The 25,142-nt window shown below is 47.0% G+C and overlaps 1 protein-coding gene across 1 annotated transcript in view; it reads left to right on the forward strand.

The window, feature by feature from the left end:
- The window catches only part of AHR (aryl hydrocarbon receptor), a 79,355-nt gene that overhangs the window by 35,337 nt on the left and 18,876 nt on the right, over nt 1-25,142 (forward strand). Inside the window, exons 3-10 of the mRNA XM_060248607.1 lie at nt 2,696-2,811; nt 9,467-9,556; nt 13,003-13,126; nt 13,983-14,113; nt 18,787-18,989; nt 19,705-19,814; nt 20,617-20,758; nt 21,735-22,971. Coding sequence (XP_060104590.1) covers nt 2,696-2,811; nt 9,467-9,556; nt 13,003-13,126; nt 13,983-14,113; nt 18,787-18,989; nt 19,705-19,814; nt 20,617-20,758; nt 21,735-22,971 — 2,153 coding nt within the window. The remainder of the gene's footprint in view (nt 1-2,695; nt 2,812-9,466; nt 9,557-13,002; nt 13,127-13,982; nt 14,114-18,786; nt 18,990-19,704; nt 19,815-20,616; nt 20,759-21,734; nt 22,972-25,142) is intronic.

Raw genomic sequence — 25,142 nt, forward strand, 5'->3', positions numbered from 1 at the left:
TTTCTTACACCCAGAGAGGCTTTTATTTCTCTCTCCCTGGTAATTGCCAACACCACCTGATCTTTGCATAGAATTGCCCACTGGGAGGGTCAGGACTCCCAGCTTCCCTTGCACGTTCTGAGGCCTTGCCAGTTTGTGTAGTGGTTAAGAGAGCAGATTCTAATCTGGAAGAGCTGAGTTTGATTCCCCACATGCAGCTGCTGGTGTGACCTTGGGTCAGTCACAGTTCTCTCACAGCCGTTCTCTCAAGAGTAGTTCTTTCAGAGCTCTCTCAGCTTCACCTACTTCACAGGGTGCCTGTTGTAGGGAGGGGAAGGGAAAGGGAGATTGTAAACCACTCTGAGTGAAGTAAAAGCTAAAGGTAGTCCTCTGTGCAAGCACCAGTCGTTTCCAACTCTGGGATGACATTGCTTTCACAAAGTTTTTACTGCAGTCTTTTTATGGGGTGGTTTGCCATTGCCTTCCCCAGTCATCTACACTTTCCCCCCAGCAAGCTGGGTCCTCATTTTACCGACCTCAGAAGGATGGAAGGCTGAGTCAACCTGGAGCTGGCTACCTGAACCCAGCTTCTGCTGGGATCAAATTCAGGTCGTGAGCAAAGCTTTGGGCTGCAGTACTGCAGCTTTACCACTCTGTGCCATGGGGCTCTTGTCTGAGTGAAGGGCAGGGTATAAATCCAGTTTCTTCCTCCTCCTTCTTCCCCCCTCCACTGCCCAGTGTCTGGTCACCATTGTCACGGTTTAATGCATTTTGTGCCCTTGGAGGAATGACCTCTTGCTAACTGTCTGCCTTCTCCCTGGCACTCCTTTTAAAATAGTTTGTCTGAGATGGTGGAGGTCTGTGTGGTGCAGAGAACCACTCACAGCATCAAAAGTTATGAAGTATTTATTTAAAAGAAAATTTTAGCACAGCACCAAACTGAGCAAGGGGTTCCAAAAGAAATGGGTAAAACAAAAATTCTCTGTTCCTTTATACATGAGCTATCAGATGTTAAAATCAGACAGCCTCCTTTGGCTTAGGCTGTTCCAGATAATGGAGCTACCATTGCCTTGAAGCTTGCTCCAGGACTTGAGGCAAGCATGTGGTTAGTGGCTGCCTTCCCAGGGGAGAGGTGTGTTTGTGCTCATGGATGCAGCACCCAAGGAAAAGAGCCCTCCTTCCATTAACTTCTCTGGTTTATGAACCTGTTCATGAGATCCATGATGGACATGCTGGAAGTGGGCTCAGAAGGGATTTAAATGCCTTCTGAGTCCACTTCTGGATCATGTCACCACAGTGGGGCAACACAAGTGAGTTCAGGAGGCATTTAAATGCCTTCTGAGCCCACTTCTGTGTCGCACCATAGCAATACTATGGGCCCACAGACCAAGCAGCGAGCCAGTTTGATGTAATAGTTAAGCATGTGTACTCTTATCTGGGAGAACTGGGGTTGATTCCCCATTCCCCCACCTGCACCTGCTGGTATGACCTTGGGTTAGTCTCTCAGAGCTGTTCCTCTCAAGAGCAGTTTCTGTCAGAACTCTCTCAGCCCCGCCTACCTCACGGGGTCTCTGTTGTGGGGAGGAGGGGGGAAAGGAGATTGTAAGCCACTCTGAGACTCCAAATGAAGGGCAGGGTAGATCCAATATCTTCTTCTAAAAAAAAATTGCGGTCTTTGGGCAATCTGTCTCAACGCGAATGGCATGGATCAGGCAAACAGACCACGAACAGGCCTGTGGACTGGTTCATATCATCCCTAGTTTTTATTGTTATTTGTTTCCCTTCCCACTGACCAGGACATGCCAGGTCAAATAAGCTCTTCCTGGAGATCTCCAGGAATCTCCTTCCTGTAGACTATCTAGTGTTCGGTCTGTCCCAGTCTCTGTTTCCTGCTTGAATGGGGGAGTTTGGCCATCCCATTATTTCTCCTGCTAGATCTGTTTGCGTTTGCATGAAGGTGAGTTGAGGTACACATGGAGATCCATTGACTGATTTCCTCCTTGCTAGCCTGTTATCTGCCAAGGGGGGTGGGGTGGGAGACCTGTTAAAATGCAAAGTGGTGGTTTGGCTCATTTCAAACCTCCCAGGAAAAAATGCATTTCTTCACAGCATGCACGCCCAACTCCCCCAGTAAATATTGCAGTGAGTAGGCACTGTTAATTTGGTTGATGTGTTTAATTTGGCTCTTTGTTGGCTTTGCTCTTTCTGTAATTGATCACTTGAACACATTAGTTTTATTTATAAAGCATACAAAATAGATTATGTAGTAGCTTCAAGTGTATGAGATCTTTAAATTAATAGTATTTTCCATATGAAAAGTGAAACAAAGTTAAAAATGTAAACTGCCTTCATCAAATATTTTTTGGTCTCTTTTGGTTAGCTTGCAGAAAACATTTACACAGAAATAATGTATTTTCAATAGTTGGTTCTGCTGTTCTGTAATGCTGTTTGCATAGTTACTTATACAGTGATTTATCATCCTCGTTAAGTGGCCCTTTAAGCAGCTACTTTCACTCATTTTCAGTTCTCCATCTAAATTTTAGGGATAATAGTCTTGTAAGCATTACTGTGATAATGTATGGGAAGCACTTTGGACATTCTAAGTACTATTCAAATATTAAGGAATATTACTAATAAATCTAGTAATTAATAATGAAGGAATTAACGTATGAGAATTCTTTTATAAAGTAAAGATTTATTTCATTTGTTTCTGTAGTTACATTAAAATCATCAGGATCTGCAAAACTTGATAGAAATGGCATCCAGGACAACAGCCGAACATCTAAACCAGGAGAAAATATACATCTACTAGAAGGAGAACTTTTACTACAGGTATTTCTCATGGATATAGTTAATGTGTATAAGGAAGCAAATACCTGTAAATTACGATGAACCTAGCTAGCTAAATTATTAGTATTGGTAGATATTTTGTGTCTAATCAAATTATATTTATTCTTTTAAAAATTTTCTCCCAAGACTCTAACACTGTTGCTCTTACTATGGGTATCCCCTAAGTGATGCCTTTTAAAAAAAATAATTTTCAATATAACAGTATTACATTAAAAATCAATGGAAACATAAATACATTGTTATATCTAATCTAATACAATCTTTCAAAGTCTGACCTTCATTGTGTGTTACATAAAACTAACCGAAGTTTAACAATTAGTTGCAAAATATACATAAGCAACATGACTATCAAAAATAAATTAACTTTCTATAATATTGATTCTGTGGAATGATGTCATTTTCAGAAAGAAAAGTAAGTAAGGGGTACCAAACAGGCACTACATGTCTGTCGTATTGGTTGTAAGATATATCATATGAATTATAAGCAATTTGCATAATATGAACGTTTCCCATAGCCTTTGATACCAGGTTCCTAATATGGGTGGGTGTTTACCTAGTGTGAAGCTATGACTAGCCATGCCGTGGCTATTAAAATATGAATTAATTCTGATGTACTGGAACTTAACCTTTGGTCTTGCCAATTATGAAGTAAAAAAATATCAGGTTCCAGTGCTAAGGTTGTATGGGTAATTTTGCTTATTTGTCTATTTACCTGTTGCCAAAATGCATAAATATATCTGCATTGCCACCAACAATGGATAAAATCTGCTTTTTCGCCACAAGACTTTTTGCAGAGAGATTCATTGGTGGGATCAATTTTGTTTAGTGGTGCCTTTATGAAGCCTTAATTAAACTCTGTAAACAAATAAGGACTATCATGCAAAAGACTGAATGAGCTTACTTTTTATGGCAGCATTTGAGGCAGCTAGGGTGACCATAATGTCTGAAGGCCAGCCAGGGACAAGGGGGGGGGGGAAGAGGCAGGGGTGCGCGCGCGCGAAGTGCGCGCGCCGCCAGAAACAGGAAGTGACGTCACTTCCGGTGACGTCACTTCCAGTGACGTCATGCCACCACCGGAAACAGGAAGTGGCATCACTTCCTGTGACATCATTTTCCCCACGTCACCTGCCGGAAACGGGAAGTGACATCACTTCCTGTGACATCATTTCCCCCAAATGACATCATTTCCCCCAAATGCCACTGCCGGAAACAGGAAGTGACTTCACAGCACTTCCTGTGACGTCCCCAAAAATCCCCCAAATATCACCGCCGGAAACAATTTTGTTCTCAAATCCTGTATATACTTCATCAGTATATGGGATAAGGCACTTTCTCAACTGTGCTGCATAATGCAGCCTATTTATTTTGTCCTGTTGGCTCTGTTGGCTCTATCTGCGCCACCTTCATCACTTTCGGGGTGTGGATCCCCCAGTGGGGTGGTCTCCCGACTCCCTCCGCTGACTGTTTCTGATAGCCCTGCGCCCCCTCTTTCATTTGATATGTGTCCCGTGCGGGTGCCACCCTCCCGCCGGGAGATGCCGCAAAATGAGCCCCCTTGAGGCTTATGGCGGCAGGGCTCGGGGGAAGCGAGCTAGACTGCTGTTCTTTTGAGGGGTTATAGAGTGTTTCGAGCCCGTCCCTGTGGCATCGGTCCCATCGTTGTGGGAACCAGGGGGCCGGCGCAGCGGCACGCCGAAGCAGCCTGTCACTAATAACACAGGTCGAGATGCAGGACAGGAACCTGGAAGTGACCGACAGGCTGCTTCAGCGTGCCGCTGCGCCGGCCCCCTGGTCCCCACAATGATGGGACCAATGCCACAGGGACGGGCTCGAAACACTCTATAACCCCTCAAAAGAACAGCAGTCTAGCTCGCTTCCCCCAAGCCCTGCCGCCATAAGCCTCGAGGGGGCTCATTTTGCGGCATCTCCCGGCGGGAGGGTGGCACCCGCACGGGACACATATCAAATGAAAGAGGGGGCGCAGGGCTATCAGAAACAGCCGGCGGAGGGAGTCGGGAGACCACTCCACTGGGAGATCCACACCCCGAAAGTGATGAAGGTGGCGCAGATAGAGCCAACAGAGCCAACAGGACAAAATAAATAGGCTGATTTATGCAGCACAGTTGAGAAAGTGCCTTATCCCATATACTGATGAAGTAAATACAGGATCTGAGAACAAAATTGCACTAGAAGACACAAACACAAAGCTCCCTTACACTGAATCAGTGCTTGGGTCCACCAAAGTCAGTATTGTCACATAAGAGAAGCCCTGTTGGATCAGGCCAGTGGCCCATCCAGTCCAACACTCTGCGTCACATAAGAACATAAGAGAAGCCCTGTTGGATCAGGCCAGTGGCCCATCCAGTCCAACACTCTGTGTCACACTTAAGAACATAAGAGAAGCCCTGTTGGATCAGGCCAGTGGCCCATCCAGTCCAACACTGCGTCACATAAGAACATGAGAGAAGCCCTGTTGGATCAGGCCAGTGGCCCATCCAGTCCAACACTCTGTGTCACATAAGAACATAAGAGAAGCCCTGTTGGATCAGGCCAGTGGCCCATCCAGTCCAACACTCTGTGTCACATAAGAACATAAGAGAAGCCCTGTTGGATCAGGCCAGTGGCCCATCCAGTCCAACACTCTGTGTCACACTTAAGAACATAAGAGAAGCCCTGTTGGATCAGGCCAGTGGCCCATCCAGTCCAACACTCTGCGTCACACTTAAGAACATAAGAGAAGCCCTGTTGGATCAGGCCAGTGGCCCATCCAGTCCAACACTCTGTGTCACATAAGAACATAAGAGAAGCCCTGTTGGATCAGGCCAGTGGCCCATCCAGTCCAACACTCTGTGTCACACTTAAGAACATAAGAGAAGCCCTGTTGGATCAGGCCAGTGGCCCATCCAGTCCAACACTCTGCGTCACACTTAAGAACATAAGAGAAGCCCTGTTGGATCAGGCCAGTGGCCCATCCAGTCCAACACTCTGTGTCACATAAGAACATAAGAGAAGCCCTGTTGGATCAGGCCAGTGGCCCATCCAGTCCAACACTCTGCGTCACATAAGGGAGGGAGGGAGGGAGAAAGGGAGAAAGGGAGGGAGAAAGGGAGGGAGGGAAGAAGGGAAGAAAGAAAGGAAGGAGGGAAGGAAGGAAGGAAGGAAGGAAGGAAGGAGGGAGGAAGGAAGGAGGGAAGGAAGGAAGGAAGGAGGGAGGGAGGGAGGGAAAGGAAGGCCACCCCCCCCCCCCGCTTTCGGCCCCCTTACCTACGGCGGCGGCGAGTCCGGCGGCGGCGAGTCCGGCGGCGGCGGAGAGGCCTTTCCGATGCCCTCCCGGGCCTCCGCCAGCACGGGGGGGGGGTGGTAGAGGCCGGGGAAGCGTCGGAAAGGCCCGCGGTGGTCGCTGGAGGCCCTCCAGCGACCCCCGCGGGCCTTTCCGACGCCCGGGGAGGGCGGAGGAGGACGGGGGGTGGGGGTGTGGAGCCCCGGGAAGGGTCGGAAAGGCCCGCGGGGGTCGCTGGAGGCCCTCCAGCGACCCCCGCGGGCCTTTCCGACGCCCGGGGAGGGCGGAGGAGGACGGGGGGTGGGGGTGTGGAGCCCCAGGAAGGGTCGGAAAGGCCCGCGGGGGTCGCTGGAGGCCCTCCAGCGACCCCCGCGGGCCTTTCCGACGCCCGGGGAGGGCGGAGGAGGACGGGGGGTGGGGGTGTGGAGCCCCAGGAAGGGTCGGAAAGGCCCGCGGGGGTCGCTGGAGGCCCTTCAGCGACCCCCGCGGGCCTTTCCGACGCCCGGGGAGGGCGGAGGAGGACGGGGAGTGGGGGTGTGGAGCCCCGGGAAGGGTCGGAAAGGCCCGCGGGGGTCGCTGGAGGCCCTCCAGCGACCCCCGCGGGCCTTTCCGACGCCCGGGGAGGGCGGAGGAGGATGGGGGGTGGGGGTGTGGAGCCCCGGGAAGGGTCGGAAAGGCCCGCGGGGGTCGCTGGAGGCCCTCCAGCGACCCCCGCGGGCCTTTCCGACGCTCGGGGAGGGCGGAGGAGGACGGGGGGGTGGGGGTGTGGAGCCCCGGGAAGGGTCGGAAAGGCCCGCGGGGGTCGCTGGAGGCCCTCCAGCGACCCCCGCGGGCCTTTCCGACGCCCGGGGAGGGCGGAGGAGGACGGGGGGTGGGGGTGTGGAGCCCCGGGAAGGGTCGGAAAGGCCCGCGGGGGTCGCTGGAGGCCCTCCAGCGACCCCCGCGGGCCTTTCCGACGCCCGGGGAGGGCGGAGGAGGACGGGGGGTGGGGGTGTGGAGCCCCGGGAAGGGTCGGAAAGGCCCGCGGGGGTCGCTGGAGGCCCTCCAGCGACCCCCGCGGGCCTTTCCGACGCCCGGGGAGGGCGGAGGAGGACGGGGGTGGGGGTGTGCAGCCCCGGGAAGGGTCGGAAAGGCCCGCGGGGGTCGCTGGAGGGCCTCCAGCGACCCCCGCGGGCCTTTCCGACGCCCGGGGAGGGCGGAGGAGGACGGGGGGTGGGGGTGTGCAGCCCCGGGAAGGGTCGGAAAGGCCCGCGGGGGTCGCTGGAGGGCCTCCAGCGACCCCCGCGGGCCTTTCCGACGCCCGGGGAGGGCGGAGGAGGACGGGGGTGGGGGTGTGCAGCCCCGGGAAGGGTCGGAAAGGCCCGCGGGGGTCGCTGGAGGGCCTCCAGCGACCCCCGCGGGCCTTTCCGACGCCCGGGGAGGGCGGAGGAGGACGGGGGTGGGGGTGTGCAGCCCCGGGAAGGGTCGGAAAGGCCCGCGGGGGTCGCTGGAGGGCCTCCAGCGACCCCCGCGGGCCTTTCCGACGCCCGGGGAGGGCGGAGGAGGACGGGGGGTGGGGGTGTGGAGCCCCGGGAAGGGTCGGAAAGGCCCGCGGGGGTCGCTGGAGGCCCTCCAGCGACCCCCGCGGGCCTTTCCGACGCCCGGGGAGGGCGGAGGAGGACGGGGGTGGGGGTGTGGAGCCCCGGGAAGGGTCGGGAAGGCCCGCGGGGGTCGCTGGAGAGCCTCCAGCGACCCCCGCGGGCCTTTCCGACGCCCTCCCGGGCCTCCGACGCCACCGCCGGGCCCCGTGCGCGGGCGGGGAAGGCGGTGAGTGAGGGAGGGAGCGTCCCTGCGCGTGCGCAGGGCGATCTGCGCAGGCGCAGGGTCGCTCTCTCCCTCACTCGCCGCCTTCCCCGCCCGGGCGCGCGGCCCCCGGCTCTCTGGCTGGCTAAACCGGGACCTCTTAATGGTCCCGGTATACCCAGCCCGGGAGCCGGGAATTGGGGGCCAGATCCGGGAAAGTCCCGGGAGACCGGGACGGTCTGGCCACCCTAGAGGCAGCACAAAAAGAAATTAGGAACAACTCTATGTATGGAACTACCCCAGGCATGTACAAGGACATGAATACTTCTCAGCCTCTGTAGTATTTTTCCTAATCTATCTAGGTACATTTTTGTGCTGCCTTTGCCCAGGATGCTCATAGCAGGTACATAGTTTTCTCTTCTCATTTTACCATCACACCAGCCATGTGAACTAAATTATACTGAGAGAAAAAGAAAACAAGTGACACAAGATCACACAGAAAGAGAAAACAAGTGACCCAAGATCACTGAGGTATGTTTCTAGAGAGCCCTATTCCTGCTTCCAGGCACTGAAACCATATTCACCTGAGCCAGCTAAGAGCCTCAAGGATTCTAAACCTGTTACCAGAAGTTTTCAGCTTCCCAGGTTTTCATCTGAGGTTTTCTGCAAGCTCTCAGTAAGTAACTCTAGACACCATGATAGGAAATATTCCAGGTTAGCACACTCATAAGAACATAAGAGAAACCATGTTGGATCAGACCAATGACCCATCTAGTGCAACACTCTGTGTCACACAGTGGCCAAAAAAACCAGGTGCCATCAGTGGAACCAGGACACTAGAAGCCCTCCCACTGCCCCCCCAAGCACCAAGAATACAGAGCATCACTGCCCCAGACAAAGAGTTCCATCAATATGCTGTGGCTAATAGCCACTGATGGATCTCTGCTCATCAGAGTGATGGCCACTGATGACCACTGAGTGATGGACCACTGACGGACTCTTGCTTATCAGATGCAGGTCCACCACACAGTTCTTGCATCTAGGCGTGAAAGAGAAAGACCATCCCATGCCAGGCAATCCTTGTTGTGGGAGGATCAAGGACATAGCTCCTTCTTAGCTGTTGTTGGAATAGCTGGCCTATTACTCCCCATGCGAGGCATATTTTCAGACATCCTTACCTCAGTCCATGAACCAATTAGCCAATCGGGACATGATTAGCTAGCTGGCACCAGTAAATTGAAATGAGTTAGGGAGACACCCAAGGATGGTTTTCTTAACAAGTCAAAACAAGAACATGTCAGGCCAGGGGCCTGCAAAAACCTACAGGCTGAGGAACTGATATACCCAAACAACAAAGGCTTAATGGTGACTATCTCTTACAACTGACTTAGTGCTGGTTTTAGAGGGATAATTTTTTAAGAAGCATAATAAATGGTTCTAAGCAGCAGTATTTTGGGTGTGTAAATTAGTTTTCCTAGGTGCCATTAAGAATTAGAATCTGAAGGTGGTAATATTTTGTAAACATTCAACAACAATTAACTTTGCATATTAAATGAATTACTATCCTGTCTTTAGGCATTAAATGGCTTTGTTTTGGTGGTCACATGTGATGCGCTCATATTTTACGTCTCTTCTACAATCCAGGATTACTTGGGTTTCCAGCAGGTAAGCATTCTGCCCTCATTCAAAGAAGAAAGATTATCAGTTCCAGTGTTTTGTATCTGGTTAATGTAACAAAGGGTGGTTTAACTGTTTATGGTTGCTTCTTGAAGAACTGTGAAACTTGAACTGCAAAGGACTAGGTGCTTCAGATAGGAACTACAGGAGGGTGATCTGCAAGGACTTGCAAGGGACATCTCATTTTCACCTCCCCACTATTTCTTCCTTCTCTTCCCTGAAAGCTCCTATAGCCTCTCTCCATTCTTGCTTCGCTCTCTCCTTCTCACCCCCCAACCAGCCTACATTTATCTACCTTCCTGTCATCAACCTTCCTTCCTTCAGAAAACTTCATGGTGCTGTCTGCCAGGGTGGGCCCAGTTGTACATTGAGCACCCCACAAGGACTTATGGAGGGCACCTCCTCATATCACCTCCCTATACTATTTTCTCTTGTTTTTTGCTTGTTGCCCCATTAGTCACACACACTAATTGACCAACCTTCCATGTGTCCCTCATTGTCAGCTATATTTGTTACTTTATTTATTGTATTTATATCACACATTTCTTCACAATGCAGACCCAGAACAGTTTACATAATTCTCCTCAACTCTATTTTATCTTCACAACAACCCTAGGAGGTGGGTTAGGCTGAGACAATATGAGTGGCCCAAGGTCAAGCTTCCATGGTTGAGTGGAGAACCAGATCCTAGTCTGAAATTCTAAGCACCGTTGAAATGGCTGCTGTTGAACAGTAACAAGAAGCTGGGCCTAGTTACGTCATGCATTCCTCAGCCTGGAGGAAGTCAATGGAATTCTCTCTTCTGCACGCCCAACAACTTGTGATTTGGACCCTTGCCCCTCTTGGCTGATTAAATCTTGCCAAAGGGAGCTTAGATGTCCTTTACGGGACATCATAAATAGATCCCTTTCTGAGGGGCGTTTTCCAACACCCTTGAAAGAGGCTATGGTCCTTCACCTCCTGAAAAAAAGTACAGCAGACCTGGCCGAATTGGCAAATTACCGACCAGTCTCTAATTTACCGTTCCTTGGTAAAATCATTGAGAGGGCAGTGGCGTTGCAGTTGCAGGGTTTTCTGGATGACGCTTCCATCCTAGACCCTTGCCAGTGCGGCTTTCGTCCAGGTCATGGGACGGAGACAGTGCTGGTCGCCTTGGTAGATGACCTCCAGCAGCATCTGGACCGAGGCGGCGTGGGGTGCTGATGTTATTAGATCTGTCGGCCGCATTCGATATGGTCGACCATCAGCTACTGACCCGCCGCCTCGCCGACATAGGGGTTGGGGGGCTAGCCCTACAATGGCTTTCCTCCTTCCTCAAAGGTCGGGGACAAAGGGTGGCAATCGGGGGTGAGCTGTCCCACACACTTGATTGTGGGGTGCCGCAGGGAGCAGTTCTCTCCCCAATGCTATTTAATATCTATATGCGCCCCCTTGTCCAGATTGCCCGGAGGTATGGGCTTGGGTGTCACCAATATGCAGATGACATCCAGCTCTATCTGCTAATGGATGGCCGGCCTGACTGCGTTCCATGGAATTTGGACCTGGCATTGCAGGCCGTGGCAACTTGGCTTAGGCTGAGCGGGCTGAAGCTGAAGCTGACGAAGACAGAGGTCCTTTGCGTGGGTCACGGCACCCTGGGGAAGGAAATACCTCTCCCAGTTTTTGACGGTGTGCCTCTGAAGGCGGCGCACCAGGTCAAGAGCTTGCGAGTCCTACTGGAGCCTTCATTATCAATGGAGACCCAGATAGCAGCCACTGCCAAGTCGGCGTATTTCCATCTGAAGCGGGCAAAGCAGTTGGCTCCCTTCCTGGAGCGCCAGGACCTAGCAACAGTGATCCATGCAACCGTCACCTCAAGATTGGATTACTGTAATGCCCTCTACATGGGGCTGCCTCTGTACCGAACCCGGAGGTTGCAGCTGGTGCAGAACGCGGCGGCTAGGCTGATATTGGGGCTCCCGAAGTGGGAGCACATACACCCGGGGCTACGCGAACTGCACTGGTTGCCAGTTACTTACTGGGTTCGTTACAAAGTGCTGGTTATTACCTTTAAAGCCCTATATGGCCGAGGACCTGCCTACCTAAGGGACTGTCTCTCCCCATACGAACCCCAGAGAGCACTGAGTTCAGCAGGGAAGAACAAGCTGACTATCCCTGGACCAAAGGAGGCCAAACTTCAAAACACTCGTACACGGGCCTTCTCCATCGCAGCTCCACACCTATGGAACCAGCTCCCAGAAGAAGTGCGAGCCCTGTGGTGCCTTGACCAGTTCCACAGGGCCTGCAAGACCACCCTTTTCAGGATGGCCTTTGTTGACTGAGAGACTGCTGTTGGGTGACTTTCGCTACTATCATTTATAAATGGAATTAGCACCTGGAAATTTGTATTGTATTTGGTTAACTGGAACGTTTTAAAGTTAATGTGTTTTTAAATTTTGTATAATTTTATGAAAATGTTGTTAGCCGCCCTGAGCCCGCTTTGGCGGGGAGGGCGGGATATAAATAAAATTTTATTATTATTTATTATTATTATTATGCAAGTCAAGTGTTAACAAGTAGCTTGGTGGTTGCTGGCAGGTATGGCCCCAATGACTCCTCTTTCAGAATTCAAAACAGCTCTGGAAAGGGTATGCCCTCCCCTGTCTTCTACTGACAGAAGTCCAGGTGATACTGTTGCCTAGCAACAGCTGCTGAACAGCCATCAAGAGGACATTGGTTACAGGTGCTCCATATATATATTCTACACGCCTGAGAAAAACCCCAAGTGCAGAGAAATCATATGATTTTTCTGCACTTGGAGCTTTTCTCAGGCTTGTAGAAGATCCATCTTTTATCTTCATGGCCCAAATCTCTGAATATAAGTATCCCCGATGGGCAGTGTTGACAGATATAATGATGATGCTTCGCACCTTCAAATGGTTGAGTTTTCACTATGACAAGGCAAACTGATTGAAAAATGATATAAGGTGTATATGTGGGTAACATACAAAAACACACATACTTAGGGTGATAATTTCATCCCTTTTTCTCTTAAAAATGGTAATGTATTTGGTTGTTTTCATTCATAAATTACTTGAGTGCAGTACATAGCTTATGTTGTTTGTTAACTGAAATTAGGTACTGCATTTTTACTCTCATAGAATTAGTTGCAGTGTACGCCACTATAAATACTTTTGAAATATATAAACTGGTTTGGTAAGTTCTGCATCACTATGGTTATTGCAAAATATTCTGCTTTTTGTTTCACTCCCAGTGATAACAGTCATCTTAAATAGAACTGCAAAATTACAACTCCAACTTCTTCTTAAATCTTTATTTCAGGTTTAACCTTTATTAATCACAAATTTCAAATTACTGTACTTTTTAGTAGACCACCTCAACTGCAGTGAGAGTGATTATAACGTAAAGTTGTTGAATATTGTTATCTCTTATAGTCTGACATTATACACCAGAGTGTATTTGAATTGATTCACACAGAAGACAGACCAGAATTCCAGCGCCAACTTCACTGGGCTCTTAATCCAACACAACCTGCAGATTCTGGACAGATAATAGAAGGTAAGAGAGGCAACCAGTAGCAAATTATTTATTTTGCCAAATATCCCATTCTTTTTTGTTGTTAAAGAGGCGGCCAGTACTTATACATAAGATTGTGCTGTGTTCCACCAATTCCCCCCTTTCTTTGCTGATCTTCATAGGCTGTACCTGAGGGCCCCGTAACCCACAGGAATGTGAAAAACTCAGTAGGCTGCAGCAGATGCAGGTCCACCACACAGTTCTTGCATCTAGGCATGAAAAGCATGATATTTTGTATGAAAGAGCATTTTGCCATTACTACAAAATTGGGATTCCTGTCGCCCTTTGGAATACACATTTGAAGGGGGAAGAGCAATCATGCTATAACCACTTAAAGGACATTATTAGCAGTAGGCTCAGATCTGGCTGCTATAGTACTGCAGATGAGGTGAATATTTTTGCCCCTTGAAATACTTTAAAATGGGAACACCTTATTGAGGAAGAGCTGTTTCGAGGTGAACCTCCCACTCTCTATTGGGCTCAGCTTTACTTGTTTCATGCTATTCATGTTATTGGTACTAAAAGGTTAAGAGAATTGGGTATTAATTACATGGAATTCCACATAATTTTGTTTCGTATAAACCAAGCACAATAAAAAGGAAAAATTTTTACTGTGGTTTGTAACAGGCATGGTAGTTTAAAACACTAGGCAACTTGTTTCACGGGTAGAAATTTTTGCCCAAATAGCCACTGTTTATGTTTTGCTAGGGACCTTTCAGGATACCCTTTGTTTGTGCGGTTGTTCAACATAGAACTTGAAATTTTATTTCGGAATAATTGCTTTTGCAGAACTAGAGTAGATGTTCCTCTGAAAGTTTTAAATCACTGTTTTCTGTAGGCGATAATGGCTTTTCACAGTCAGCAACATACTATAACCCAGAACATCTACCTCCAGAGAATTCTTCGTTTATGGAACGAAACTTTGTGTGCAGATTACGCTGCCTTCTAGATAATTCTTCTGGGTTCCTGGTAAGAGTTCCAAGGGGAAGAAACAATGTATTTAAAAGTCACATATTTGATTTTGGAAATTTTTTAATGATAGCACATGGCCACATTGTCCATTATGTGGTTGTACTTTTAATAGGTTTATTTGTTTGTTTATTTATCACATTTATATCCCGCCCTCCCCCGACAGGCTCAGGGCGGCTAATGACAGTTTAGAATCTAAGAACTTATCTGGAGTACTAATGTAACACTCATGTAGCTTTTCCCATTTTCAGAATCACCAGTTTCAGTGTAGCTGTGTCCCACTAGTTTGTGAATTTCTTCCCTTTTTGTTTGCAGTGGGGAGAGATACTGACTTTATTGGAAGACTGCACTATTAAAACTTCCTACTGCCTAAACTGTATGCAGAAGAGTAGCTCATAGCCTACTGGCAATGAATCAGAGCTAGTCATAGCTCAAAGGAAAAAACTGGAAAGGTTTTACTGTACTGAAAAGGTCTGGCAGTCTTCAGAAAACTGAGTGCTAACCTTAGAAACTGAGCAGTGTGGAATTTGTCCGTGGGTTCTCACTAAAAAGTGTGTCATTTCTGAAAAATTGAGAATTTTAATGGTAGTTGGAAGTGGTGCAGATGTCTTGCATCTGCCAGTGAAAGGCAATTGCTTAATTTATATTTAAAATACTTTTCAGAGATTTTTTATGTGTGAGACAACCATGACTAAAAATTCAGAGCCAGTGTAGTGTAATGGTTAAAGGTAAGATCAGAACAAGGAAGACCCAAATTCAGACACTTTGCCTTAAAGCTCAGTGATTGACCTTGGGCCAGTCCCTGCTCTCAGCCTAGACTGCTTCATAGGGTGGTTGTGAACATAAAATGAGGGAGGGAGGACTTGCCCTAAGGATGGGATGAAAGTCAGGAAAAATACTGTCCGTGTGTGGAATCATACTCCCCACACAGGCACTAAGACTGGGATTCATTCCCATTCTTGCACATGCCTAAAGTGCACTGGTGGCTTTGACCCTGTCATTTTCTCTCAGCCTAAGCCACTTTACAGGATAAGAGAGAGAGGCATGTACACCTCCTTGAAGGAAATGTGGGATAAAACAATAATAAAACTATATTTTCTAACTGTGGCATTGGAGAAACTGCTAGTTATGAATTTAACAATAAAGAAATTCACAGTACCATGGCTGTTCTTCATAATTCTTCATCTATGTATTTTAAAAATGTGAATTAATTATGAAGTTCATTAAACTTTAGTATTATTGTTATAGCGGTGAAATAATCAGATTCATTTTTTAATGAAATCTAGAAATATGGTGGTATCTACATAGCTGATTAGTAAATGGCAGATTAGTTAAAATAGATAGATCAGCTGGGAGGAGGGGGGCGGAAGAGAGGGTAGCTGGACGGTTCCATCAATTTAAGGGGACATTAATTGGAGATGAACGGCCTGGGGATTCCAGTGCTCCTGGGGAGGGGAAGATATGACGGTGGGACGAGGCAGCATTATAAAGGAAGGAGATCGAGACACAACAGTGCTCGACCCCCTTCCAGCCTTCGTCCCATCCCGACGGTGACAGGTAGTGGGGCCAGGTTGAATTACTCGCCTCCGTCACTGGTGTTATGCAACGCCAGGTCCATTAATAATAAGACCTCTGTCCTGCAGGAGTTCCTGATTGAACAGGATATGGACCTGGCTTGCGTGACCGAGACCTGGGTGCGCGAAGGGGAGACGGTAGCTCTCTCCCAGACCGTTCCCCCGGGATACTCGGTCTTTCACCAGTCACGGACTAGCGGGCGGGGTGGCACTCTTCATACGAGAGGCTTACTCCTTTAGGGCTCTTCTGGCTCCAGAGATCCCGGGTGTTGAATGTGTTGGCCTGATGTGGGATGTTGGGGAGGGGTTGGCGATCTGGCTGGTGTACCGACCGCCTAACGCACCGGCCGGCGCCTTACCATCCCTGGTGGAGGCCGCGGCGGGCTGGGCGTTGGAGCACCCAAGGCTTTTGGTCTTGGGTGACTTCAATGTCCATGCCGATGACGCGGCATCCAGCCAGGCGATGGACCTGGTGTCATCCATGGCGACACTAGGACTCTCCCAAGTTGTTACAACACCCACCCATCAGGCGGGACACATGTTAGACCTGGTCTTTGCGGCCGGAATATCAGTGACTGATATTGCTATGGAAGCAGTGCCATGGTCAGATCACTTTGCCCTCAAGACCCGTATGGAGGTATCACCCAAAACCCGTTTAGGCGGAGAGCGTATTTTAGCTCACCCGCGGAGCCTGATGGACCCGGAATGGTTCCTAACGGCTCTACGGGATACCTGGCCCACTGGTGATTCCCTAGATGGTCTGGTAGAGTCCTGGAACAATGGGCTCTCCAGGGCCATCGAGGAGATCGCACCCAGGCGCCCTCTGCGCCCCCGCCCGAAACCGTCGCCCTGGTTTAACCAGGAGCTGCGGCAACAAAAGCGGGGGCTCAGACGACTAGAGAGGCAATGGCGGCGTACTCGAGACGAAGTGACCCGAGCATCTTATAGAGAGAGTTTGAAGGCCTATGAGATGGCAATCAAATCCGCAAAGAGGGCATTCTTTGCGGCTAAGATTGCATCCGCAACTTCGCGCCTGGCACAATTATTTGACATAATTAGAGGACTTACTACGCTGCCGCAAGGCAGGTTAAATTCTACTGAATTGGAAATAGGCTGTGAGGCTTTTGCGAAATTTTTTGCGGATAAAGTCGCATCACTCCGCCCCGACTCCCCTGTCAGTTTGGAGACAGTTAGCGAACCTGAGGCCCCGAGCCTGTCCTCGGATTATATACTGGATGGCTTTGACCCCCTCAGTCTGGAGGAAGTTGACAGGATTCTTGTATCTGCTCGCCCAACAACTTGTAAATTAGACCCATGCCCTTCCTGGCTTATTAAATCTTGCAAGGGGGACCTTAGATATCCCGTGCGGGATATCATAAATAGATCCCTAACGGAAGGGCACTTTCCAACGCCACTTAAAGAGGCTGTGGTCCGACCCCTCTTAAAAAAGCCATCTCTAGATCCGGCCCAATTGACACACTATCGGCCGGTTTCAAATTTGCCCTTTCTGGGTAAACTTATTGAGAGGGCAGTGGCGAAGCAGTTACAGACCTTCCTGGATGACACTTCCGTCCTCGACCCATTTCAGTCCGGCTTTCGCCCGGGACACGGGACGGAGACAGTGTTGGTTGCCTTAGTGGATGACCTTCAACGGCATCTGGATCGGGGTGGCTCGGCGGTGCTGATGTTGTTAGACCTGTCGGCGGCGTTCGACACGGTCGACCATCGGCTACTGACGTGCCGCCTCGCCGACGCAGGGATTCAGGGGTTGGCCTTACAGTGGCTTTCCTCTTTCCTGGAAGGTCGGGGACAAAGGGTCGCAATTGGGGGGGAGCTGTCTCGGAGGCGCCCACTTGATTGTGGTGTGCCCCAAGGGGCGGTTCTCTCCCCGATGTTATTTAACATCTACATGCGGCCCCTTGCCCAGATTGCCCGAAGGTATGGGTTGGGGTGTCACCAGTATGCTGATGACACCCAGCTCTATCTGCTGATGGATGGCCAGCCTGTCTGCGCCCCGGAAAACCTTGACCAGGCACTACGGGCCGTGGCTGAGTGGCTCAGACTGAGTGGGCTGAAGTTAAATCCTACGAAGACAGAGGTCCTTTGCTTGGGCTGCCGCGGCCCGGGGAGGGGGATCCCCCTGCCGGCTTTTGATGGTGTGCCGCTTATGGCGGCGGACAGGGTCAGGAGCTTGGGGGTGCTATTGGAGCCTTCTTTAAAGATGGAGGCTCAGATAGCAGCCGCTGCCAAGTCCGCATTTTTTCATCTTAGACGGGCAAGGCAGCTGGCCCCCTTTCTGGAGCGCGACGACCTAGCAACAGTGATCCATGCTACGGTCACCTCAAGGTTGGACTACTGCAACGCCCTCTACATGGGGCTGCCCTTGTCTCGGACCCGGAAACTGCAGCTGGTGCAGAATGCCGCGGCCCGGCTGTTATTGGGTCTCCCAAAGTGGGAACACATTCAGCCGGGTCTTCGGACTCTGCACTGGCTTCCAGTGATATACCGAGTCCGGTACAAGGTGCTGGTTATTACCTTTAAAGCCCTATATGGCCTGGGACCTGCCTACCTGAAGGACCGTCTCTCCCCACATGTTCCCCAGAGAGCACTGAGGTCAGGAACACAAAATCTCCTCACTATCCCCGGGCCAAAAGAAGCCCGCCTGAAAGCCACCAGGGAAAGGGCTTTCTCCGTTATGGCCCCCGTATGGTGGAATCAGCTGCCGGAAGAGGTGAGGGCCCTGCGGGACTTAGCGCAGTTCCGCAGGGCCTGTAAGACGACCCTCTTCCGGCTAGCCTATACCTAGCCTACATTTAGCTAGGATAACAACCTGAGGAAATTGGCCAGCCATCTGTTCATAGGAAACTGAATTACTTTGTTTTAATGTTTTAACTGCTTAAATTATTTAATTGTTTTACACTTGAAATTGTTTATTTTTAAGTTTGATTAATTGTTGGAAGCCGCCCTGAGCCATCCGTGGGAAGGGCGGGATATAAATCCCAAATAAATAAATAAATAAATAAAAATATCCAAACAAGTAAATGTGTGAGAAACATAAGTACACCATATGGATACAACTAGTTATCTTTTTTTCTGAAGGCCATGAATTTTCAAGGGAGATTAAAGTTTCTTCATGGCCAGAACAAGAAGGGGAAAGATGGGGCAGCTGTATCTCCACAGCTGGCTTTGTTTGCTGTAGCCACCCCTCTTCAGCCTCCATCCATCCTTGAAATACGTACCAAAAACTTCATCTTCAGAACAAAGCACAAACTGGACTTCACACCCATAGGATGTGATGCAAAGTAAGTGCAGTATTTCATTATTTAATTATGTCTCATGTTAGTAATGTTAGCTGTAATCAGTTGTTAGTGGAAGTAGGAAAAGGAAAGGAAAGGTCGCCTGTGCAAACACCAGTCGTTTTTGACACTGGGGTGACGTTGCTTTCGCAACGTTTTCACAGCAGACTTTTTACAGGGTGGTTTGGCATTGCCTTCCCCAGTCATCTACACTTTCCCCCCAGCAAGCTGGATACTCATTTTACCAACCTTGGAAGGATGGAATGCTGAGTCAACCTCGAGCCAGCTACCTGAAAACCCAGCGTCCACCGGGGATCGAACTGAGATCGTGAGCAGAGCTTAGGACTGCAGTACTGCATCTTTAACACGACTTCGTTGTAAATAAAAAGCTTTGATCCATTTTTTAGGGGGAAAAATGTTTTAGAATAGGACATTTTTTTAGCTTTTTTAGCTTTGTTGTCTTCCATGTTGTGTATTGTGTTATTATAGTAAGGATGATACCATGATCTTTCTGGAAAGGAAATAAGATTTTCATTTTGGATGACACTCAGCTTTTGATTTTCATTTCAAATGATACTAGGTTATTGAAATCTTTCATTCTCTGCTTGCCTCATTCGAGTTACAAATTTTTCTGTCATACATAAAATATTTGGTTTTTACTGTGAACCATCATGAGCTGTAGGAAGATGAAATGTTATAAATGATTGAATCTGTTTTACAGAGGACGAATTGTGCTGGGCTACACCGAAGCAGAATTGTGCATGAGAGGAACGGGATATCAGTTTATCCACGCAGCTGATATGCTTTATTGTGCTGAGAATCATGTCCGAAGTAAGAAGTGCTGGGCTAACTTATAAAGCAGGAGATTGTTTGCCAAGATAAATTCTGAAATGTATCTTAAATTAATCTCTTTTCTTAAAAAAAAAAAAAACCAAAAAACGAGCTTTCCTGCAGACATGTTTTTCTACTAAACACCGAGCTTATATTGGAAGATGCACTATTATAAAATTCTCATGTGGATTCCTTTAGCTTTAGTCTCGTATGTTCCAATCGCATCTCACTCTTTTACAGTTCTTCTTCTCTGGCTGTCTTGCAAATTCAGCAGTTTTCTCAAGCAGAGTGACTATTTTGAGAGATTTTTGCCACATCTAAATTTAGGTTATGTTCTGACCTTGAAAGAGTTGTATTTTCCCCCCAGAAGCTTTATTTTGGTGTCTACACCTCTGTTGAAAGGATGTGCTTTTTCCTTGACCAATATAATGTTTGACATTGCTTTCCCCCACCCCTTAGAAGATAAATTGACTTTGTGTTGATAAAAAAAGCCTTTTCCCAGAAAAAGGAAAATTGCCATTACAAAGATAAATGAACAGCTCCTATTTAAATATCAGCCGTCTCCACAGGCTTCATATGGTTTTAACTAATTTGCAAGACAGTTCCCAAAGTTATTTTTTTTCTTAAATTAAGAAATAGTGTTCAAGCCTATGATTCTGCAGTGTAGCAGAACTCAAGGATATTTCAATAATTTGCAAATTAGGTGACGTGTAACAGAACAGATACACTTAGCAAAATTTTGTATGTAAATCTGTAAAGTTAATTTGGGAAAATTAATTTTCTTTGATACTTGTGATTTTAGTGATAAAGACTGGAGAAAGTGGTATGACTGTATTTAGGCTTCTTACCAAAGAAAATCGATGGGCCTGGGTTCAAGCAAATGCACGACTGGTTTACAAAAATGGAAGACCAGATTATATTATTGCTACTCAGAGACCTCTTACGTAAGTATTCTTCAAGGCAGATTTTCTAGACCTTAAAGTGTTTTCCACAGGGAGAAGGACACATTTGGTTTCTCCACTGTGGCTGCTGATATAACACAGCAGCAACAGGGTTTCCACATGGCTGCTTTCCTTCCTTCCTTCCTTCCTTCCTTCCTTCCTTCCTTCCTTCCTTCCTTCCTTCCTTCCTTCCTTCCTTCCTTCCTTCCTTCCTTCCTTCCTTCCTTCCTTCCTTCCTTCCTTCCTTCCTTCCTTCCTTCCTTCCTTCCTTCCTTCCTTCCTTCCTTCCTTCCTTCCATTGATATATAGTATGGCATTGTAACAATATGTCTTTCAAACAGAATTCCCAGGTTTTATTAACTGAAAGGCATATCTCTGCAACAAATGTAACTAGAGACTGACTGTTCGGTGTAAGCTAGGAATTCAGAGGACCTGATAAAGTGTTTGTTACAACATTATAATACTACATGGAGTGATCCCTCTTCAGCTGGGAGTTGGCTTCTCATGGCTGCAAGTGGCCTGTTCCTCCAGATACACCAAACAGGTTGTCAACAACCAAACACCACATAGATTAATTGACTGCCTAAGCACTACTGGTGAACTGGAAGTGAGCTGAATTGGCAGGTGTCACCATTCTAAGTGAACATGGTCCTCAAAATATAGCAATAACTAATTGGATCTGAAGGTTTTCTTTCAGTAACAGAGGAGTATTGCTCAGGCAAACATACTCCTTCCACCAGGCTTCTTGTTCTGGTGGAAGGTTCCTTTGTTAAGTGGAGCAAACCTTATAAGCCATTGTACCATCTCCTAGTAAAATATTTTGAAAATAAAATTTATTATTTAGGTCTTTATTACTAATTTAACATCATAGGTAAAGTATATGTAAAATCTCTTACCTTTTGAGCACTAGTTTTAAAATTATGTTCCTATATCGCAATGACTATAGTAAACTTTCTACCCTTGGTGTTCTGCAATTTAGAGATGAAGAAGGGTCAGAGCACTTACGGAAGCGAAACATGAAGCTGCCCTTCATGTTCGCAACAGGTGAGGCCGTCTTATATGAAGTGACATTTCCTCAGCTTGGCTTAATGGATTCTTCTCAAACAAAGGCTAAAAGCAGCTTTGGAAAAGGAGCAGCTTCAAAGGCTACACAACCCAAACAGTCTGTTGATCCCAGTTCACTTTTGGGTGCACTGATGCAGCAGGATGAATCTGTGTACCGCTGCCCACCTGCTTCAAATAAAATTTCTTTTGAAAAGAACATTTTTACAGAGACCAAGGATGAACTGGGCGATGCCATTACCAGTGATTGGCAGGATAATATTTTGCCAGTAGGAAATAGCAGCCTTCTGAAACAAGAGCATACTGAGTGTCCACAGAATAATTTGATGCTTCCTGAAAACAGTGTGGGGCTCTTTCAGGATAATAAAAACAGTGAATTGTATAACATCATGAAAACACTAGGCATAGACTTTGAAGATTTAAAATGTTTTCAGCAGGATGAAGAATTTTTTAAAAACGAACTTTCTGATATGGATGATATTAGAGATATTGACATTACTGATGAAATCTTGACCTACGTTCAGGATTCCTTAAATAAGACTGACCTCTTATATCCATGGTGCCAGCAGCAACAGCCTGTGGTTCAGAACACAAGCTGTTTAATGCAGCAACAGTTGGAGCAACAGCCACCAGTGGCAGAACAAAGGCAGCTGTGTCAAAAGATGAAGCACATGCAGGTCAATGGGATGTTCACAAACTGGAACTCAGTTAACAGGATGCCTCTTAATACTTCACAGGAACAGTCACATCCTTGTGTCTTTTCTGGCATTCAAGAATTGACTCAGGAGTTCCCTTACAAGTCTGAAGTCAACACTGGATCATATGCATGTAGGCAAGAGTTTATCCCTTACAAACACCCCACGAACATGGTGTCACAGATTTCAGATTTTGCACAGATAGATTTCCCAGTAGGAGGCTTTGACAGATCAACATATTCAGGTTCTTCTGACCTGGAGGATTTTCTCAGTTGTTTGCAACAAGTCCCTGAAAGTCAAGATTCTGGAATAAATTCTCAGCAAGTTATAGTAACTCCTCAGACATGCTATGCTGGTGCTGTGTCAATGTACCAGTGTGTTTCTGAAATGCAGACAGACTGCACGGAACAAATGGAATATAATCCTGTGGTGTCAGGACAGCGAACATTACTAAGCAAGGTATTTATTTAATTTATTTATATTATTCGGTTTATATCCCGCCCTTCCTGTGAAGCAGGCTCAGCAGCAGATTCCATCAAATGTATGGCATTTAAATTGTTAAAATAATCTTCTGGCACTAGGTTGGCTCTCATGAACTTTCTGTAGGCAACCATTTTTCACATAATGTGCATTGCACAAATGGTCTTTGGTTTCCCACCTGCCCCCGCCCCCCAGGATACTTTAGTATCCTCAGAACTAGAGGTACTTAAAATTGTAAAAGGGGCTTCCTAAAGAAATGTATGGAGTTGAGGGAAGGCAAAAATTGTTGTGTTTTTGCTAGAAGCCTTTCACTTCTGGAACAGATTTTGTTTATATTTTGGATGTAGAATAATGTCATTCCAGAAACTTGATGCATTTCAATTTAATATTAAGCTATGGTAATGAATGCAGAAGAACATATGGAACTGTGTTCACATAATCTTGGTTAGTACTTCATATTAACTTCAGAATCATGAAAAAAAAAACCTGTGCTTAAGAACCTTTGGTTGAATGTAGAATGCAATATTATTATTATTGACTTTACCTTGTCCATGAAAAGGTTTTAGGTTAGAAATCAGAAGTCATAATATTTTCTGCCATAGAGCTATGTCAATAGTGTGATCTCAGGCTATTTTAGCCTTGTAATCCTGTTAAAATTTCTGTACAAAATCTGTGTAATGAAACCCATTTAACTTCCTCTTGGTAATGATAAGCGTATAAAGGGAGAATTGTAGTTCTTTGGCTTTTGTAATGTTTCACATATTACTGTTTGGAATGCAACAGTGGCTGCCTTCAAGCAATGATATTTCTCTCTAATCAGTAGTTTTCTGACTCATCCAGTTTAGTGCTGCTTAATTGGGCACTTTGATGAGCTTCTTTTCTAGGTCTCTGTAAAAACCTGCAGCTTACCTTTATTTTTAGGCAGTTTCCACAAGTGATGACTTCTCCAGTAGTATCTTAGAAGACTATTTCAACAAGCTTCATTCCTAGTTGACTGAGTCACTAACAAAGTGTATAAGAAGTGCCACAATATTTGTCTTTCCTTGGAGACTTGTCAAAGCCCTAGAATCTTAGTATAGCTGGGATGTTTTTCTTTTGATGGCGAAGGTAAACCAGGGAGACAAATTGGACAGCTATTACTCCCCTCCCTTGATGTGTAAAATATGTCTGAAAAATCTTGTCCTCCATGTAAAATTTCCTCACAGGCCCTTTCCTTAGGTTGCCATTCTTTATCTGATCTCTTGCTTATCTTGGAGTGCAAATCCAAATTCTCTGTCTTCATAAAGGTCTCTTCCTCACATGATTGCCAGATGTGGGAGTAGGAATGAGATTGTGTTGAGCCTTTGGGGATTTTTCTTGCTTGCTCCAGACTGGATCATAGTATGTATTACCTTCCTATATAAAACAACTACCAATTGAGCAAATATATTTCTCTTACTTGTTTTAATGAAATTGGACTTCACACTATAAAATGAGCATTGTTGATTTGGTCAAGAAACACAGTGATGCTTTAAAACTGTGCCGCATTTGAGGTTTTGTAGCCTGTGTATTATTGAAGCATTTATGTTTCATATGTTCATTTTCTGAGCCACTGCCGTAAGTGAGGTTGACATGCTCTTTATGTGTAGGATGGTGGAAAGCCTAGAAATTGTTAAAAGAAAACACCTAATAAGCCAATATTATCTAGAAGCCAATACTATATGGTTGGGAATCTTAGAGCCCATATGGATTTAGTGAAGCCTAAACCCTAAATGAAATATCTGCTTGGGTATCAGGATATTTTTTTACCTTACTACAGTAACTTCAAAACTTTTTTCCCCAGCCCGGGACTCTATTTAGATGTCACAGACAGCTATTTTAATAGGCATGATCCTGGCTTGTCATGAAAGCTCCCTCCATTTTTCTCTTATTTATTTATTTATTCAATTTATATCCCGCCCTCCCCACCGAGGTGGGCTCACCGAGGCGGTATGTGGAGAGCAATTGGCAATTTTTTTCATTACAGAAGTTTTCACGGTAACTCCAGCTTGTCCAGTATCCACATTTGGACATAGTGACAAATCAGAATTAGACTGAAGACCTATGAAAACAGGAAGTCTTCAGTCCCTCTTGAGATGTGAGAAGAAAGGAGAGGGGGAAACTACACCAAA

This window comes from Heteronotia binoei, chromosome 10, assembly GCF_032191835.1.
Source record: "Heteronotia binoei isolate CCM8104 ecotype False Entrance Well chromosome 10, APGP_CSIRO_Hbin_v1, whole genome shotgun sequence".
Lineage (NCBI taxonomy): Eukaryota > Metazoa > Chordata > Lepidosauria > Squamata > Gekkonidae > Heteronotia > Heteronotia binoei.